Raw genomic sequence first — 21,007 nt, 5'->3', positions numbered from 1 at the left:
ATGGGAGAAGGACCTGCTATGACGTCACGGTCATGTGACTGCGACGTCATCACAGGCCCTGCGCTCATACCACTGCTGGGACCCAAAGCTGCCGTGGACTACAAGGGGCCCTCAGATAGGGGAGTATATATTTATTTTTTAAAATGTGACAAACCTGGCTGGGCAATATACTACGTGACTGGCCAATATACTACTGTACATGGCTCTGTGCTGTATACTACGTGGCCGGGCATATTCTAGAATACCCGATGCGTTAGAATCGGGCCACCATCGTGTGTGTGTGTGTGTGTGTGTGTGTGTGTGTGTGTGTGTGTGTGTGTGTGTGTGTGTGTGTATACACACACACACACACACACACACAGTATATACCTATTCTATGTGTACACATTTATTCTACCTATTCTATTCTAACCTGTCAGTGTGATTTTACTGTACACCGCACTGAATTGCTGGCTTTTCTCTCTAACACCGCTGCGTATTTCTCGCAAGTCACACTGCTGGTCCGTGTATAATCCGTATTTTTCTGGCCCCCACAGACTTTCATTGGCGTATTTTTTGCGCAATACGGTGACAAACGCAGCATGCTGCGATTTTCTACGGCCGTAGAAGACCGTATAATACGGATCAGTAAAATACGGCTGGTAGGAGCTGGGCCATAGAGAAGCATTGTACCGTATGCAATCCGTATTTTCTGCACCTCTCAAACGTCCGTAAAACACGCTAGTGTGAGGTCGGCCTAAGGCAAAATTTTTCGCTAAAGATCTACTTAGGGATTCACTGTTTATTTGAAATGTAAAGTTATTATATAGGAATGTATGAATTAACATTGTTGAAAATAGAATTACATTTTTAAGCTCTGTTTTTCTTGCTGGAAAAAGTTCATATTAATGACAAACTTATTTTCAAAGTTTCATCAAGATCTTCTTAGGGATTCAGTGTTTATTTCAAATTTATAGTTACTATATAGAAATGTATGGGTTTGCCTTGTTGAAAACGCAATTAAAGTTTAACCTCCGCTAATTTATTTTTAAATAGAGTGAAGTGGAAAGGAAAAATAGATTCAAAAAATTCAACTTTAGAAAAAAAACTACCATAGGCATAGGTATGGAAGAATATGGCGCATAAAGACTGAATCCCTAAAAAGATCCTAATGAAACTTGGAAGATAACGTTGTTGTACTAATATGAACATATTCCAATAAAAAAAACGAAGCTCAAAACCGTTATTCCGTTTCCAACCGTGATAACACTGTAGGCATAGGTATGGCAGAATATGGCGCATAAAGACTGAATCCCTAAAAAGATCCTAATGAAACTTGGAAGATAACGTTGTTGTACTAATATGAACATATTCCAATAAAAAAAAAACGGAACTCAAAACCGTTTTTCCGTTTCCAACCGTGATAACCCATTAGGCATAGGTATGGAAGAATATGGCGCATAAATACTGAATCCCTAAAGAGATCCTAGTGAAACTTGGAAGATAACGTTGTTGTACTAATATGAACATATTCCAATAAAAAAAACGGAGCTCAAAACCGTTTTTCCGTTTCCAACCATGATGACACACTAGGCATAGGTATGGAAGAATATGGCGCATAAAGACTGAATCCCTAAAAAGATCTTAATGAAACTTGGAAGATAACGTTGTTGTACTAATATGAACTAATTCCAATAAAAAAAACGGAGCTCAAAACCTTTATTCCGTTTCCAACCATGATAACACTGTAGGCATAGGTATGGCAGAATATGGCGCATAAAGACTGAATCCCTAAAAAGATCCTAATGAAACTGGGAAAGTAACTTTCTGTCACTAATATGAACTTTTTCCAATAAAAAAAACGGAGCTTAAAACTGTTATTCGTAATTCTTACCAAAGTGATGATGGGAGAGCCTGGTGTTGCAGCATGACTTCAGTAAGGTACAGACACCCTAAGCGACGCTGCAGCGATATAGAGAACGATCCGACCTAAACTAGATCGCTGCAGCGTCGCTGTAGAGACGTCAAACACTAACAGCAGAACGATGCAGGAGCGATCCAGTGACGTAACGGCGACTCACTTATTGTTCTCGCTCCATGTAAAACGTTGCTGGCGTTGTTGCTTTTGCTGTCAAACACGACGATACACGCCGACCTGATGACCAAATAAAGTTCTGGACTTCTAGCTCCGACCAGCGATGGCACAGCAGGATCCTGATCGCTGCTGCGTGTCAAACACAACGAGATCGCTATCCAGGACGCTGCAACGTCACAGATTGTTGTCGTTCTCGTTGCAAAGTTGCCGAGGGTGACGGTACCTTAAGATATGCCCCAGCTAGCATGTCCACTTACTCTGCATTCTGTGGTTGCTAGGGTACTGGATGTGTGAGAGGAGGGTTTATAAACTATCTCAAGGTAGACAATATTAGGTAGGTTCTCATTGCGTTAGGGCAATCCGTTTAGCGATAAGCGCTAGGGGATTGCGCTAACGCAATGTCTTTTTAGGAGTCGCGTTAAACGTCCCCGCTAGCGCAGATCCCCAATCTGCAAGAGCGGGGAATGGACCTCGGGCGCGCCTCGGACGCTGCAAGCAGCGTCCGAGGCGCGCCACAAAAGAACGGCACATCGCTAGCGCGTGCCGATAATGGCACGCACTAGCAATGCGCTTTAACATTGCTGGCAATGGGAGCACTAACGGACACGTTGCACGGCGTTAATTTCGCCGTGCAACGCTGTCTGTTAGCGCTCACCCGAAAACGAAATGAGAACCTAGCCTTAATATTATATCACTCAAAACATCCCCCTCCCTCTCTCAATTCAGGTACACAGAGAAGGGAGTTGTAAGGTTATGTGCACACGTTCAGTATTTTTCGCGTTTTTTTTGCTATAAAAACGCAATAAAAACATGAAAAAAATGCTTACATATGGTTCCCAATCATTTCAATGTAATCCGCAAAACTTGTGCAAATGTTGCGATTTTTTTCCGCGAAAAAAACCAATCGCGGAAAAAAAAGCAACATGTTCATTAATTCTGCGGAATTGCTGATTTCCTGCACACTGTAAAAAATCTACCATAGGTATAGACAAATATGACTAAAAAAATCTACCATAGGCAAAATCTACCATAGGCATAGGTATAGACAAATATGACACATAGGGTTTTAGTATTTTCCCCTAAACAGCTCCCAAAACAGCTCCCAAAAAAGGCTGGAGGGGTGGAGGGGACCACACCACACACACTACCTGCAGCCACAGTGGTAGTAAGAAGGCGAGCGCAGAGCAGATTGTCAAGTGCCAGTGGAATTATTACAGGGCACGAAAAGTGGGGGAGAAGGGGAAACATTTCTGGTAGGTCTGGGGAAGGGGTGTATATTCTCCAAATTGTAGAGCCCAAGTGATGGAATTCTGGTAAGCCAAATTTATGGAGAGATCAGAAATATCTGTCATTGAACAAAACACTAGACGGCTGACAAGAAATAGCTCCAGAGGGACCCCACTAACTATTATAGGGTACAACTGATTGTTATTCAGGTGGCTACTCCACGGTAAAGGAGGGGGGGCATGGCGCCACACTCCACCGAGCAATAAAGGAGGAGGGGGGGGACCACAGCACCACACACTCCACCGAGCAATAAAGGAGGGGGGGGAGCACGGCACCACACACTCCACCGAGCAATAAAGGAGGGGGGGGGGACCACGGCACCACACACTCCACCGAGCAATAAAGAAGAGGGGGGGGGGGGGGGAGCACGGCACCACACACTCCACCGAGCAATAAAGGAGGGGGGGGGGGGGGGGGAGCACGGCACCACACACTCCACCGAGCAATAAAGGAGGGGGGGGGGGGGGGGAGCACGGCACCACACACTCCACCGAGCAATAAAGGAGGAGGGGGGGGACCACGGCACCACACACTCCACCGAGCAATAAAGGAGGGGGGGGGGGGGAGCACGGCACCACACACTCCACCGAGCAATAAAGGAGGGGGGGAGCACGGCACCACACACTCCACCGAGCAATAAAGGAGGGGGGGGGGGGGGAGCACGGCACCACACACTCCACCGAGCAATAAAGGAGGGGGGGGGGGGGGAGCACGGCACCACACACTCCACCAAGCAATAAAGGAGGGGGGGGTGGGGGGGGTACAGCACCACACACTCCACCGAGCAATAAAGGAGGGGGGGGGGGGGCACGGCGCCACACACTCCACCGAGCAATAAAGGAGGGGGAGCACGACACCACACACTCCACCGAGCAATAAAGGAGGGGGGGGGGGGGAGCACGGTGCCACACACTCCACCGAGCAATAAAGGAGGGGGGGGAGCACGGCACCACACACTCCACCGAGCAATAAAGGAGGGGGGGGGGGAGCACGGCGCCACACACTCCAACGAGCAATAAAGGAGGGGGGGGGGGAAGCACGGTGCCACACACTCCACCAAGCAATAAAGGAGGGGGGGGTGGGGGGGGTACAGCACCACACACTCCACCGAGCAATAAAGGAGGGGGGGGGGAGCACGACACCACACACTCCACCGAGCAATAAAGGAGGGGGGGGGGGGAGCACGGCACCACACACTCCACCGAGCAATAAAGGAGGGGGGGGGGGGGGAGCACGGCGCCACACACTCCACCGAGCAATAAAGGAGGGGGAGCACGACACCACACACTCCACCGAGCAATAAAGGAGGGGGGGGGGGGGAGCACGGCACCACACACTCCACCGAGCAATAAAGGAGGGGGGGGGGGGCACGGCGCCACACACTCCACCGAGCAATAAAGGAGGGGGAGCACAACACCACACACTCCACCGAGCAATAAAGGAGGGGGGGGGGGGGGAGCACGGTGCCACACACTCCACCGAGCAATAAAGGAGGGGGGGGAGCACGGCACCACACACTCCACCGAGCAATAAAGGAGGGGGGGGAGCACGGCACCACACACTCCACCGAGCAATAAAGGAGGAGGGGGGGGGGGGAGCACGGCGCCACACACTCCAACGAGCAATAAAGGAGGGGGGGGGGAAGCACGGTGCCACACACTCCACCGAGCAATAAAGGAGGAGGGGGGGGGGGGGGAGCACGGCACCACACACTCCACCGAGCAATAAAGGAGGGGGGGGGGGGGAGCACGGCACCACACACTCCACCGAGCAATAAAGGAGGGGGGGGGGGGAGCACGGCACCACACACTCCACCGAGCAATAAAGGAGGGGGGGGGGGGGAGCACGGTGCCACACACTCCAACGAGCAATAAAGGAGGGGGGGGGGGGGAGCACGGCGCCACACACTCCACCGAGCAATAAAGGAGGGGGGGGGGGGGAGCACGGCACCACACACTCCACCGAGCAATAAAGGAGGGGGGGGGGGGGAGCACGGTGCCACACACTCCACCGAGCAATAAAGGAGGGGGGGGGGGGGGAGCACGGTGCCACACACTCCACCGAGCAGTAAAGGGGGGTGGAGCGGTATAAAAGGCACCAAATTACTCCAGGCACGCACATTACACCGGCTGGTAGGTGACACGATACCTTATATCACACTGGTTACACATCCCACCAGCTCACTGTACCGGTACACAACATGCACCGCACGCTTCCGCCCCTCACCTGCTCTTCCAGGCGGAGATCTGGTGCAGCGCGTCCCGCTGGAGCTTGCAGTCCCGGCTGTACAGATACTCCAGGACCTGCTCCCATTCCGCCTTACTGATCCAGGCCACTACCAGCCGTCTGTTCGCCATGCTCAGCGGCTGCACAGCGCGACCTTCTCCACCAATCAGTGTTCGCCTTTGTTTTGGGTAGAGGCTAAATCCAAGTCGGCTAAGGGACCTCTGCTGATGTCGTGCCCATGTGACCGGAAGGGGCGGCGCTTCTTCCTCCATAGAGCAGACAGAGCAGACAGGAGGAAGCTGTGGATGTCATGGCGGCATTTCGAGGATTTTGTGTAAGATTTGGAGGGTTTTGGGTCGTTCTCCATAGTCACAGATCAGTAAGTGGGAGTCTGCCTGGGAAGAAAGGGGTGATGTTGCATGGGGCTGCATGTGCATGCTGAACGGGGGTCTGCCTGAGGAGAAGGGGGTAATGTTGCTTGCATGGTGCTGCATGTGTATAGTGGAGGGGGGATCTGCCTGGAGAGAAGGGGGTGATACTTGCATGGGGCTGCATGTGCACGCTCGAGGGGGGTCTGCCTGGAGAGAGGGGGGTCTGCCTCCCCGGCCCCGTCGGGTCCCTCTGCCTCCCCCCAAAATTCAAGTTGAGCTAAGCCAACCAGCATCAGGGGCTTATCTACAGCATTCTGTAATCCTGTTGCTGTAGATAAGCCCCCGATGTATCCTAAAAGATGAGAAAAAGAGGTTATAATATACTCACGCAGGCAGTCCGATCTGATGGGCGTCGCGGTCCGGGGCCTCACATCTTGTTAGGATGACGTTCTCTTCTTGTCTTCACGCTGCAGTGCGCAGGCGCCGGGAAATGTCAGAGGCCTGGGGCCTGCGCACTGCAGTACTTTGTGCTGGAGCCGCAGTGAGAAGACAAGAAGAGGACGTCATTTGATGAAGATAGGAGGTGCTGGACCGGACTGCGATGCCCATTGGACAGGACCGTGCTGTCCCTGGGTGAGTATGATATAACCTCTTTTTCTCATTTGTTCAGGATACATCGGGGGCTTATCTACAGCATTACAGAATGCTGTAGATAAGCCCCTGATGCTGGTGGGCTTAGCTCACCCTTGATTTTGGGGGTGACAGGTTCCCTTTAAGCACCACAATACCATTTTTGCAGCTAAAGCACAGGGGACTTTGGTACAAAATGTGTTTTGCTTTTTTATCATTAATCTGTCTTTTAATGTTTAATTTATTGTTTTGATTTCTAAAACACAACTTATTCATTTGTATTTATGCATATATTTATATATCTTTTATTTCTAACTATTTGACTTGTAATAAAATTGTTTGACAGCTATGAGTTGAATTTTCATTTTTATATTTCTTAAGCGCGGGGTGACATTAGTGGAGAGTAAGGAGTTGGATCTGTATCAGGCTGAGTTTACACATTGCAGGTTATTGGGGAAACTATCTGTAGGGATGTCCTCACCAGTAGACCGGACCCGCACTTGGGTGTTTTTTTAAAATCCATAATTGTTTTTTCTGTAAAAGACATAAGCTGGCTTCCTCTGAGGGTGCTGCTGCCACCACTGATGGGACAGGCTGTGACATATTTTCCAGAGGAATAATGTATCTCTGGAATGTTAGGCAATATTTACATACTTTTTTATTTTTTTTGTACTAATGGTTTACAAAATTCTGATGACCTGTGACACAGCTGGAATGAATGGGTCGCATGTATTTGTCTTGCTCCATCAATTAAGGAATGTTTCCCTCAGACCTCCTGGAGACTTCACAACCCTGGATCAGACCTAAATCACAGGACAATAAAACCTCACCCTCCTCATCTATGATGGCTGAGAGCGCCTCTAGTTCCTTCCATTGGGTCCACTGCTGAAAGCGCAGTTTTCACCTGAGGACCGTGGGCATCTTTCTACCACCTCACCCCTTTGCAAATCGGCCAAGCAGTATCAGCCCAAAGTCATGAAGCAGTCTCTTCTGATTATTATTTTTTTTTTTTTTTTTACATTTTCTTAACCTGAGCACCACCTGCATCTGAGTTCTAAGTACGAGCAGCAGTAGAGTAGACACCTTAAAAATAAACATGACAGATGTGAGCTTTCCTCCTGCTCCCTCTTCTGCTGCGGTCTTGACCTCTTCATCCAGCTCACGAACAACAGCCTACCCGCAAAGACAGGATGTGACAGCACCACCAGCAGTGTCACCAAGCATCTCCACCCTGTCCCATTGAAGTGTTCATCTCTCCATCACACAAACCCCATAGAGAAAGAGGAAATACCCCACTACCCGCCCACAGGCCCTGGTCCTGAATAACAGCATTTACCAATTCCTGGCCTTTGAAACTGCCATTCCAGCTGATGGAGAAAAAAACATTTTAAATAAATGATGGTGGTGGCTGTTGCTAAGTACGTGGTTCCCATCCACCACTAATGTTTCAAGTTGGCCATCCCTGCCCAGCACACACATATTGCAACCAAAATCAGGTGTGCACTGTGCAACGCCATCAGTGGCAAGGTCCAGATAACTACCGATACGTGGACCAGTAAGTATGGGCAGGGACGTTACATCTCCCTATCTGCACACTGGGTAAATGTGGCAGCTGGGACAGAGGAGGAAGGCGTTCTAGCGCATGTCCTACATCTATTGTTGGACATTGCTCTGCCCATGTGGCCTACTCCACTTACTCCATCACCTAGCAGTAAGACTAGCACCTGCAACTTCAACACAGCCAGGGGGAAAAGACAGTAGGCTGTTCTCAAACTCATCATTTTGGGGGACAAGTTCCATACTTCTCAAGAGCTGTGGACAAGGAATAAACGAGACTGATGAGTGGTTGGTGCTGCTGGACCTAAATCCAGGCCTGGTGGTGTGCAATAACGGGCGAAATCTGGTAGCACCTCCTAGGCCTAGCTGGTTTGACCACATCCCTTGCCTGGCACATGTGTCAAGTTTAGTGGTGCAAATCTTTCTTAAAAATTACCCATATGTGAGAGGTCGTCTGTGCACGATTATGGCGTTCACACCCTGCAGCTGCTCGACGGTCTGCGCTGTAGCTTCACTTCTACCTTCTCGATCAGCGCCTCATATGCGACATATCAACAAGGTGGAACTCAAAAGTTGCATACGCTGTAGAGGCTGTGCGAGCAGAAGCAATACTGGCGTTTCAGCTGCAGCACGCACGGGTGAGTAGTTCTGTGGAACAACACTTCACCATGTCGTGAACACAACAGGGTGGCACTCAAAGTAGCTCACGGGCATCACTGGAGCATAGCAGGGAGGACATAGACCATACACCTCCCACAGAGGACAGTTTGTCTTTGCCTCTGGGCAGCCTGGAATGAATTATTATTTATATAGCATCATTAATTCCATGGTGCTGTACATGAGAAAGGGATTACATACAGGGTTATAGATATCATTTACAGTGAACAAATTTACAATGACAGACGGGTACAGAGGGGAGAGGACCCTGTCCTTGTGGATTTATGTTCTATGGGATAATGGGGAAGAGACAGAAGGTCGGGGGTGCAGCAGCTCTGGTGGTGGGGAGGCGGCAGAATGGTTATTGCAGGCTGTAGGCTTTCCTGAAGAGATGGGTTTTCAGGTTCTGTCTGAAGGATCCGAGGGTGGTGGCACTAGTGGCTAATCAGACGTGTTGAGGTGTTGAATTCCAGAGGATGGGGGATATTGGGGAGAAATCTTGGAGGCGGTTGTGTGAGGAATGAATAAGTGTGGAGGAGAGTAGGAGGTCTTGGGAGGATCGAAGATTACGTGAGGGAAGATATTGGGAGAATAGTGCAGAGATATAGGGAGGGGACAGGTTGTGGATGGCTTTGTAGGTCAGTGTTAGTAGTTTGAACTGGATTCGTTGGGGAATTGGGAGCCAGTGGAGGGATTTGCAGAGGGGAGGAGAGAGGTGGATTAGCCGGGCAGCAGCGTTGAGGACAGACTGGAGTGGTGCAAGAGAGTTAGCAGGGAGGCCACAGATGAGGGTGTTGCAGTAGTCGAGGCGAGAGATGATGAGTGCGTGCGCAAACGTTTTAGTAGATTGAGGGCAGAGGAAGGGAGGGATTCTGGCAATATGTTTGAGTTGGAGGTGGCAAGAGTTTGGACGTGCGGTTTGATGGACAGGGCAGAGTCGAGAGTTAGGCCGGCGTCACACTAGCGAGTTTTACGGATGTATGAGAGGTGTAGAAAATACGGATTGCACACGGTACAATGATTCTCTATGGCCCAGCTCCTATCTGCCGTATTTTATAGATCCGTATTATACGGTCTTTTACGGCCGTAGAAAATCGCAGCATGCTGTGTTTGTCAGCGTATTGCGCAAAAAAAAAAAATCGCCAATGAAAGTCTATGGGGGCGAGAAAAATACGGATTACACACGGACCAACAGTGTGTCTTGCGAGAAAGACGCAGCGGTGTTCTATAGAAAAGCCGGCAATTCAGTGCGGTGTACAGTTAAATCACACTGACAGGTTAGAATAGAATAGCTAAAATAAATGTCTATACATAGTATAGGGATATATATATATATGTCAGTGAGACACATATATTAATATATATATATATTTCATGCAGCGCTAGATAGCAGAAAAGCCGGTAATTCAATTGCCGGCTTTTCCTATCTCCTTCCCCAACCCGACATGATATGAGACATGGTTACATACAGTAAACCATCTCATATCTCTTCTTTTATTACATATTCCTCTTTAGTAATGTAAGAAGTGTAAAATTGGTGTAAAATTTGGGGGCTCTATCTATTAAATTAAAGGGTAAAATCGCGGAAAAAAATTGTCGTGGGCCCCCACGCAATTTTCTCCGCCAGAGTGGGAAAGCCAGTGACTGAGGGCAGATATTAATAGCCTGGAGAGGGACCATGGTTATTGCCCCCCCCCCCAGCTAAAAACATCTGCCCCCAGCCACCCCAGAAAAGGCACATCTGGAAGATGCGCCTATTCTGGCACTTGGCCACTCTCTTCCCATTCCCGTGTAGCGGTGGGATATGGGGTAATGAAAGGTTAATGTCACCTTGCTATTGTAAGGTGACATTAAGCCAAATTAATAATGGAGAGGCGTCAATTATGACACCTATCCATTATTAATCCAATACTAGTAAAGGGTTAAAAAAAACACATTATTAAAAATTATTTTATTGAAATAAAAACAAAGGTTGTTGTAATAATTTATTCTACGCTCAATCCATCTGAAGACCCTCGCTCTGTAACAAAGTAAAAATAATAAACCAACAATATACATACCTTCTGAAGATCTGTAACATCCCACAATGTAAATCCATCTGAAGGGGTTAAAACATTTTGCAGTCAGGAGCTCTGCTAATGCAGTGCTGCTCCTGCCTGCAAAACCCCGGGAATGAAGGTAAAGTAGGTCAATGACCTATATTTACCTTCATTCGCGGTGAGGCGCCCTCTGCTGGCTGTTCCTGGAGCGTGGGAACTTTCCTAGAAAGCTCCCAGGCTCAAGTTCATATGAGGACAACCAGCAGAGGGCGCCCTCATATGAACTCGAGCCAGGGAGCTTTCTAGGAAAGTTCCCACGCTCCAGGAACAGCCAGCAGAGGGCGCCTCACCGCAAATGAAGGTAAATATAGGTCAATGACCTACTTTACCTTCATTCCCCGGGGTTTTGCAGGCAGGAGCAGCGCTGCATTAGCAGAGCTCATGGCTGCAAAATGTTTTAACCCCTTCAGATGGATTTACATCGTGGGACCTTACAGATCTTCGGAAGGTATGTATATTGTTGGTTTATTATTTTTACTTTGTTACAGAGCGAGGGTCTTCAGAAGGATTGAGCGTAGAATAAATTATTACAACAACCTTTGTTTTTATTTCAATAAAATAATTTTTAATAATGTGTGTGTTTTTTTTAACCCTTTACTAGTATTGGATTAATAATGGATAGGTGTCATAATTGATGCCTCTCCATTATTAATTTGGCTTAATGTCACCTTTCAATAGCAAGGTGGCATTAACCCTTCATTACCCCATATCCCACCGCTACACGGGAATGGGAAGAAAGTGGCCAAGTGCCAGAATAGGCACATCTTCCAGATGTGCCTTTTCTGGGGTGGCTGGGGGCAGATGTTTTTAGCCAGGGGGGGCCAATAACCATGGACCCTCTCCAGGCTATTAATGTCTGCCCTCAGTCACTGGCTTTACTACTCTGGCGGAGAAAATTGCGCGGGAGCCCACGCCAATTTTTTCCGCCATTTAACCCTTTAATTTAATAGCTAGAACGGCCAAATTTTGCATATACACACTACTAACAGTAGTGTGGAATATGCAAAAAAATTGGGATATGAGATGGTTTACTGTATGTAAACCATGTCTCATATCATGTCGAGTTTAGGAAGGAGATAGCAAAAGCCGGTAATTGAATTACCGGCTTTAAAGCTATCTCGCGCTGTATGAAATATTAATATATATACATATACTGTATGTGTCTACTGACATATATATATATATATATATATAGACATATATAGACAGTATATATGTTTTTTGTTTTTTTTTAAACATGGATCCCTTGTATAGCCGTATGTCGGTTTTGCAAGCCTGCGAGAAAAACACGCAGTACAGATGCCATACGGATTACATACGGAGGATGCCATGCGCAAAAAACGCTGAAACACCCTGCCTACGGAGGAGCTATGGACCACTATTTTGTGGACTTTTCAGCGTATTACGGCCATAATATACGGACCGTATTGTCTTACGCTGAGTGTGACGCCGGCTTATGGCTGATAGACACTTCTGCTGGTTGTCCTCATATGACCTCGAGCGTGGGAACTTTTCAGAATATTCTCCCAGCCTCGAGGTCATATGAGGACAACCAGCAGAGGGCGCATCACCGCGAATGAAGGTAACTACAGGTCATTGACCTACTTTCCATTCATTCGCTGGGGTTTTACAGGCAGGAGCACAGCTGCATTATAGCAGAGCTCCTGCCTGTAAAATATTTTAACCCCTTCAGATGGATTTACATCGTGGGACGTGACAGATCATCGGAAGGTATGAGATATTGTTGTTTTTTTATTTTTCCTTTGTTACAGAGCGAGGGTCTTCAGGTGGATTACCAGTATAATAAAATATTCCAACAACCTATGTTTGTATTTCATTAAAAGACTTTGTAATAATGTGTGTGTGTGTTTTTAACCATTTCATACAATTGGATTAATAATGGATAGGTGTCATAATTGACGCCTCTCCATTATTAATCTGGCTTAATGTCACCTTACAATAGCAAGGTGACATTAACCCTTCATTACCCCATATCCCACTGCTACACGGGAATGGGAAGAGAGTGGCCAAGTGCCAGAATAGGCGCATCTTCCAGATGTGCCTTTTCTGGGGGCAGATGTTTTTAGCCAGGGAGGGGGCCAATAACCATGGACTATCTGCCCTCAGTCACTGGCTTTACTACTCTGGCGGAGATATGAAATAGGAAATATCTATCCGATGATTTCTAGGTAACTATAAAATACACTTAAGATTATATACCTGTGATGTTCGCTGTTCACCTTGGTGTAGTATTTCATCTGATTGTGAGGCACTGTTTTAATATTTATATGTTGTTTTATGTATGTTAAATAAAGATTTTGTCTTAAAGTATACACTTCGTGACTAGGGTTTATTACCTTATGGTCAATATGTTTATATTGAGCTTGGAATGTGGCCCATTGGTAACCTGAGGAAATGGGTTGGTGCGTTTTGTTCATTCATTGTATGTAAACCATGTCTCATATCATGTCGGGCTTAGGAAGGAGATAGCTTTAAAGCCGATAATTCAATTGCCGGCTTTTGCTATCTCGCGCTGGATGAAATATTAATATATATACATATATGTGTCTACTGACATATATATATATATATATATATATATGTATAGATAGATAGACAGTAACATAGTAACATAGTAACATAGTTAGTAAGGCCGAAAAAAGACATTTGTCCATCCAGTTCAGCCTATATTCCATCATAATAAATACCCAGATCTACGTCCTTCTACAGAACCTAATAATTGTATGATACAATATTGTTCTGCTCCAGGAAGACATCCAGGCCTCTCTTGAACCCCTCGACTGAGTTCGCCATCACCACCTCCTCAGGCAAGCAATTCCAGATTCTCACTGCCCTAACAGTAAAGAATCCTCTTCTATGTTGGTGGAAAAACCTTCTCTCCTCCAGACGCAAAGAATGCCCCCTTGTGCCCGTCACCTTCCTTGGTATAAACAGATCCTCAGCGAGATATTTGTATTGTCCCCTTATATACTTATACATGGTTATTAGATCGCCCCTCAGTCGTCTTTTTTCTAGACTAAATAATCCTAATTTCGCTAATCTATCTGGGTATTGTAGTTCTCCCATCCCCTTTATTAATTTTGTTGCCCTCCTTTGTACTCTCTCTAGTTCCATTATATCCTTCCTGAGCACCGGTGCCCAAAACTGGACACAGTACTCCATGTGCGGTCTAACTAGGGATTTGTACAGAGGCAGTATAATGCTCTCATCATGTGTATCCAGACCTCTTTTAATGCACCCCATGATCCTGTTTGCCTTGGCAGCTGCTGCCTGGCACTGGCTGCTCCAGGTAAGTTTATCATTAACTAGGATCCCCAAGTCCTTCTCCTGTCAGATTTACCCAGTGGTTTCCCGTTCAGTGTGTAATGGTGATATTGATTCCCTCTTCCCATGTGTATAACCTTACATTTATCATTGTTAAACCTCATCTGCCACCTTTCAGCCCAAGTTTCCAACTTATCCAGATCCATCTGTAGCAGAATACTATCTTCTCTTGTATTAACTGCTTTACATAGTTTTGTATCATCTGCAAATATCGATATTTTACTGTGTAAACCTTCTACCAGATCATTAATGAATATGTTGAAGAGAACAGGTCCCAATACTGACCCCTGCGGTACCCCACTGGTCACAGCGACCCAGTTAGAGACTATACCATTTATAACCACCCTCTGCTTTCTATCACTAAGCCAGTTACTAGCCCATTTACACACATTTTCCCCCAGACCAAGCATTCTCATTTTGTGTACCAACCTCTTGTGCGGCACGGTATCAAACGCTTTGGAAAAATCGAGATATACCACGTCCAATGACTCACCGTGGTCCAGTCTATAGCTTACCTCTTCATAAAAACTGATTAGATTGGTTTGACAGGAGCGATTTCTCATAAACCCATGCTGATATGGAGTTAAACAGTTATTCTCATTGAGATAATCCAGAATAACATCCCTCAGAAACCCTTCAAATATTTTACCAACAATAGAGGTTAGACTTACTGGCCTATAATTTCCAGGTTCACTTTTAGAGCCCTTTTTGAATATTGGCACCACATTTGCTATGCGCCAGTCCTGCGGAACAGACCCTGTCGCTATAGAGTCACTAAAAATAAGAAATAATGGTTTATCTATTACATTACTTAGTTCTCTTAGTACTCGTGGGTGTATGCCATCCGGACCCGGAGATTTATCTATTTTAATCTTATTTAGCCGGTTTCGCACCTCTTCTTGGGTTAGATTGGTGACCCTTAATATAGGGTTTTCATTGTTTCTTGGGATTTCACCTAGCATTTCATTTTCCACCGTGAATACCGTGGAGAAGAAGGTGTTTAATATGTTAGCTTTTTCCTCGTCATCTACAACCATTCTTTCCTCACTATTTTTTAAGGGGCCTACATTTTCAGTTTTTATTCTTTTACTATTGATATAGTTGAAGAACAGTTTGGGATTAGTTTTACTCTCCTTAGCAATGTGCTTCTCTGTTTCCTTTTTGGCAGCTTTAATTAGTTTTTTAGATAAAGTATTTTTCTCCCTATAGTTTTTTAGAGCTTCAATGGTGCCATCCTGCTTTAGTAGTGCAAATGCTTTCTTTTTACTGTTAATTGCCTGTCTTACTTCTTTGTTTAGCCACATTGGGTTTTTCCTATTTCTAGTCCTTTTATTCCCACAAGGTATAAACCGCTTACACTGCCTATTTAGGATGTTCTTAAACATTTCCCATTTATTATCTGTATTCTCATTTCTGAGGATATTGTCCCAGTCTACCAGATTACGGGCATCTCTAAGCTGTTCAAACTTTGCCTTCCTAAAGTTCAATGTTTTTGTGACTCCCTGACAAGTCCCCCTAGTGAAAGACAGGTGAAACTGCACAATATTGTGGTCGCTATTTCCTAAATGCCCAACCACCTGCAGATTTGTTATTCTGTCAGGTCTATTAGATAGTATTAGGTCTAAAAGTGCTGCTCCTCTGGTTGGATTCTGCACCAATTGTGAAAGATAATTTTTCTTGGTTATTAGCAGAAACCTGTTGCCTTTATGGGTTTCACAGGTTTCTGTTTCCCAGTTAATATCCGGGTAGTTAAAGTCCCCCATAACCAGGACCTCATTATGGGTTGCAGCTTCATCTATCTGCTTTAGAAGTAGACTTTCCATGCTTTCTGTTATATTTGGGGGTTTGTAACAGACCCCAATGAGAATTTTGTTACCATTTTTCCCTCCATGAATTTCAACCCATATGGACTCGACATCCTCATTCCCTTCGCTAATATCCTCCCTTAAAGTGGACTTTAGACAAGACTTTACATAGAGACAAACCCCTCCTCCTCTCCGATTTTTACGATCCTTTCTAAACAGACTGTAACCCTGTAAGTTAACTGCCCAGTCATAGCTTTCATCTAACCATGTCTCGGTTATTCCCACTATGTCAAAGTTACCTGTAGATATTTCTGCTTCTAGTTCTTCCATCTTGTTTGTCAGGCTTCTGGCGTTTGCGAGCATGCAGTTTAGAGGATTTTGTTTTGTTCCAATCTCCTCACTGTGGATTGTTTTAGAAATGTTCTTACCTCCCTTCTGAGTATGTTTTCCTGGGTCGTCTTTGTTCGAGTCTAATGTTTTTCTTCCCGTCCCCTCTTCTTCTAGTTTAACTTTAACGCCCTCCTGATGAGTGTAGCGAGTCTTCTGGCGAATGTGTGTTTCCCAGGTTTGTTGAGGTGTAGTCCGTCTCTGGCGAGGAGTCCATCATACCAGTAATTCACACCGTGGTCCAGGAATCCAAATCCTTGTTGTCTGCACCATCGTCTTAGCCAGTTGTTTGCATCAAGGATCCTGTTCCATCTCCTGGTGCCATGCCCGTCTACTGGAAGGATAGAAGAAAAAACTACCTGTGCATCCAGTTCCTTTACTTTCTTCCCCAACTCTTCAAAGTCCTTGCAGATTGTCGGTAGGTCCTTCCTTGCCGTGTCATTGGTGCCAACATGTATCAGAAGAAATGGGTGGACGTCCTTGGAGCTGAAGAGCTTTGGTATCCTATCGGTCACATCCTTGATCATCGCACCTGGAAGGCAGCATACTTCTCTTGCAGTTATGTCCGGTCTGCAGATGGCTGCTTCGGTGCCTCTCAGTAGTGAGTCTCCCACCACCACCACTCTTCGTTGCTTCTTGGCTGTACTTTTTGCTGTCACTTGTTGCTGTGTGCCCTTTTCTTTTTTGCTTGCTGGTATTGCTTCATTCTTAGGTGTGCCATCTTCATCCTCTACAAAGATTTGATATCGGTTCTTCAGTTGTGTGGTTGGTGATTTCTCCATGGTCTTCTTGCTTCTTTTGGTCACATGCTTCCACTCATCTGCTTTTGGAGGTTCTCTGACACTTTTTGCACCTTCTGTGACCAGTAGAGATGCTTCTGTTCTGTCTAGAAAGTCTTCATTCTCTTTGATGAGTTTCAAAGTTGCTATTCTTTCTTCCAGACCCCGCACCTTTTCTTCTAAAAGGGCCACTAGTCTACACTTCTGACAGGTGAAATTGGATTCTTCTTCTGGTCGATCTGTGAACATGTAGCACATGCTGCAGCTCACCATGTAGGTTGTCACATCTGCCATGTTGCTCCTAGATCCTGCTGACTTGCTGTGTGTTTTCCTTCTTGTGTAATCTACTCAGCCAAGCTCTCTTGCAATAATGTCCTACAGGCAAAAATTTGCGCGCCGTAAGGCGCGCGGTTTGGTGATGCTTTCGAAGCAGCTGGTCCCGGCTGTACCCAACGATCTTCTAGCTTAGGGAGACTTCGCTTCTCCCAGAAGGCACCTGGAATATGCAGATTAGCCTCCTGAAGCTTGAATCCCTGGTTTGGTGATGCTTTCGAAGCAGCTGGTCCCGGCTGTACCCAACGATCTTCTAGCTTAGGGAGACTTCGCTTCTCCCAGAAGGCACCTGGAATATGCAGATTAGCCTCCTGAAGCTTGAATCCCTGGTTTGGTGATGCTTTCGAAGCAGCTGGTCCCGGCTGTACCCAACGATCTTCTAGCTTAGGGAGACTTCGCTTCTCCCAGAAGGCACCTGGAATATGCAAATTAGCCTCCTGAAGCTTGAATCCCTGGTTTGGTGATGCTTTCGAAGCAGCTGGTCCCGGCTGTACCCAACGATCTTCTAGCTTAGGGAGACTTCGCTTCTCCCAGAAGGCACCTGGAATATGCAAATTAGCCTCCTGAAGCTTGAATCCCTGGTTTGGTGATGCTTTCGAAGCAGCTGGTCCCGGCTGTACCCAACGATCTTCTAGCTTAGGGAGACTTCGCTTCTCCCAGAAGGCACCTGGAATATGCAAATTAGCCTCCTGAAGCTTGAATCCCTGGTATATATGTTGTTACGATTTTTTGAGTACATGGATCCATTGTATGTCCGTAGGTCGGTTTTGCAAGCCTGCGAGAAAATCTCGCAGTACGGATGCCATACGGATTACATACGGAGGATGCCATGCGCAAAATACGCTGACACACCCTGCCTACGGAGGAGATACGGACCACTATTTTGTGGACTTTTCTGCGTATTACGGCCGTAAATTACGGACCGTATTGTCTTACGCCGAGTGTGACCCCGGCCTAAGGGTGGCATGGAAGCCACCACCTGTGAGGTCACTGGAGATTACAGTTTGCGGTTATCACAGAACCCTCTGAGCTGTCAACTGTCACTTGAGGTGAACTCAAGGAGCACAGTGACCGGCAATATGCATAACCAGGCGGAAACATTGTAGTAGGTTGGATTGCCAGACTGGCCCCTGCGTGACACAGGGGCACTACAGTACGGAAGTCCGACAGTGAACCAGTGGAATCATTACAGTGCATCAGATGGTGAATCACTGTTGGACTGCGTTGCCCACTAGAATTTGTTACATACAGCAAGCTAAATCTAAGTGGGCAGAAGGACCTGGTGTTTTAGCTTACTAAGGCTAGGGTCACATTGCGTTAGGGCAGTCCGTTTAGCGCATAGCGCTATGGACTGCGCTAACACAATGTCCCAAAAGGGATCGCATTAGCCGATCCCGCAAGCGCAGATCCCCGATCTGCGCTAGCGAGGAACGGACCGCGAACGCTGCAAGCAGTGTTCGCGGTCCATCACTCAAATGACGGCACATCGCTAGCGCACGCCCAATGTGGGCGTGCGCTAGCGATGCGTTCGCCATTACAGGCTATGGTGGCGTTAACGGACTACGTTACACCGCGTTATGCCGCGGTGTAACATAGTCCGTTAATCGCGGTCACATAACGCAATGTGACCCTAGCCTAAGTCTGGTATTAAACCACTTCAAGGGACCTGGTCCTTTATCCCACTTGGATTTAGCTTTCTCACAGTGAGCAGGCTAAATTCAAGTTGGCAGAAGGACCTGGTCCTTTAGCCTGCTAGATCTAGTAGATCATCTTTCATCGCAATGCGTCGCGCCGACGTACCGACAGACGTTGTGAAAGTTTTGCACGACGTGGGCAGCGGATGCAGTTTTTCGACGCATCCGCTGCCCATTCTGCAGTCTGGGGAGGAGGGGGCGGAGTTTCGGCCGCGCATGCGCGGTCGAAAATGGCGGACGCGATGTACAAAAACACGTTACGTGGAACATTTTTTTGTGACGACGGTCCGCCAAAACACGACGGATCCGTAGCACGATGGACGCGACGTGTGGCGATCCGTCGCTAATACAAGTTTATGGTAAAAAAAACGCATCCTGCGAGAACATTTGCAGGATCCGTTTTTGCCCAAAATGACGGATTGCGACGGATTGCAAGAAAAGGAAGTGAAAAAGAGGCCTTAGCCGAATGGGATTTAGCTTTCTCACAGAGAGCAGGCTAAATTCAAGCTGGCAGAAGGACCTGGTCCTTTAGCCTCCTATAGTATTAAAACACTCACAGGCACCTGGTCCTTTAGCCAACTGGGATTTAGTTTTCTCACAGAGACCAGGATAAATCCAAGTTGAAAGAAGGACCTGGTCCTTTAGCCTGCTAGGTCTAGTATTAAAACACTCACACACTCACAGGGACCTGGTCCTTTAGCCGACCGGGATTTAGCTTTCTCACAGAGAGCAGGCTAAATTCAAGTTGGCAGAAGGACCTGGTCCTTTAACCTACTAGATCTAGTATTAAAACACTCACAGGGACCTGGTCCTTTAGCCGACCGGGATTTAGCTTTCTCACAGAGAGCAGGCTAAATTCAAGTTGGCAGAAGGACCTGGTCCTTTAACCTACTAGATCTAGTATTAAAACACTCACAGGGACCTGGTCCTTTAGCCAACTGGGATTTAGCTTTCTCACAGAGAGCAGGCTAAATCCAAGTTGGCAGAAGGACCTGGTCCCTTAGCCTGCTAGATCTAGTGTTAAAACACTCACAGGGACCTGGTCCTTCAGTCTGCTAGATCTAGTATTAAAACACTCACAGGGACCTGGTCCTTTAGCCGACCGGGATTTAGCTTTCTCACAGAGAGCAGGCTAAATCCAAGTCGGCAGAAGGACCTGGTCCATTTGGCCAATAGTTATAGAATTGACCCCTTCACAACGCATGATGTAGTTGCATCATATATAATAAAAATATTTTTTTTAAAAATATCACTTTTGCTTCATTTAAAAAAAAAAAAAAAATTGGAAATTTGGAATTGACGTGTTCAGAAAGGTCTGACCAATCAAAATGTAAAATAATCTGATCAGTAAACGGCACAAAGAGAAAAAAACTCGAAACGCCATAATGACTTTTTTTTTGGTTGCCACAACATTGCAATAAAATAAGAGGTGATCAAAACATGGTATCCACGCCAAAATGGTATCAATAAGAACGTCCCGCCAAAATAAAAAAAAATCCCAAAGGCGATGTGGATGGAAAAATAAGTTATGGGCAGGAAAAAAAATATTAAAAAAATGAAAATCGCCGGAGAGTTAAATCACTCCTAGGGGCATGCATGGAAAAAAATCTGTGGTTGTGTGATCTACAAGTTACGTCATATATCATAAAAATATAAGGAAAAAAAAATATCGCTTTTGCTCCATTAAAAAAAAAAAAAAAATTGGGAATTGATGTGTTCAGAAAGGTCTGACCAATGAAAATATAAAATAATCTGATTGGTAA

At 46.3% G+C, this 21,007-nt stretch overlaps 1 protein-coding gene across 1 annotated transcript in view; it reads right to left on the bottom strand.

Annotated features, from left to right (window-relative positions):
• LAS1L (LAS1 like ribosome biogenesis factor) overlaps positions 1-5,823 on the bottom strand; it is an 80,969-nt gene extending 75,146 nt beyond the window's left edge. Inside the window, exon 1 of the mRNA XM_069747198.1 lies at positions 5,588-5,823. Within this exon, the coding sequence (XP_069603299.1) occupies positions 5,588-5,718 (131 nt within the window). The 5' untranslated portion in view covers positions 5,719-5,823. The remainder of the gene's footprint in view (positions 1-5,587) is intronic.
• Between the last annotated feature and the right edge of the window lie 15,184 nt (positions 5,824-21,007).

This window comes from Ranitomeya imitator, chromosome 2 (assembly GCF_032444005.1).
Source record: "Ranitomeya imitator isolate aRanImi1 chromosome 2, aRanImi1.pri, whole genome shotgun sequence".
NCBI classification, from domain to species: Eukaryota; Metazoa; Chordata; class Amphibia; order Anura; family Dendrobatidae; genus Ranitomeya; species Ranitomeya imitator.
Note: the sequence above shows the minus strand (reverse complement) of the source record. Positions and strands in the feature narration are given on the sequence as shown.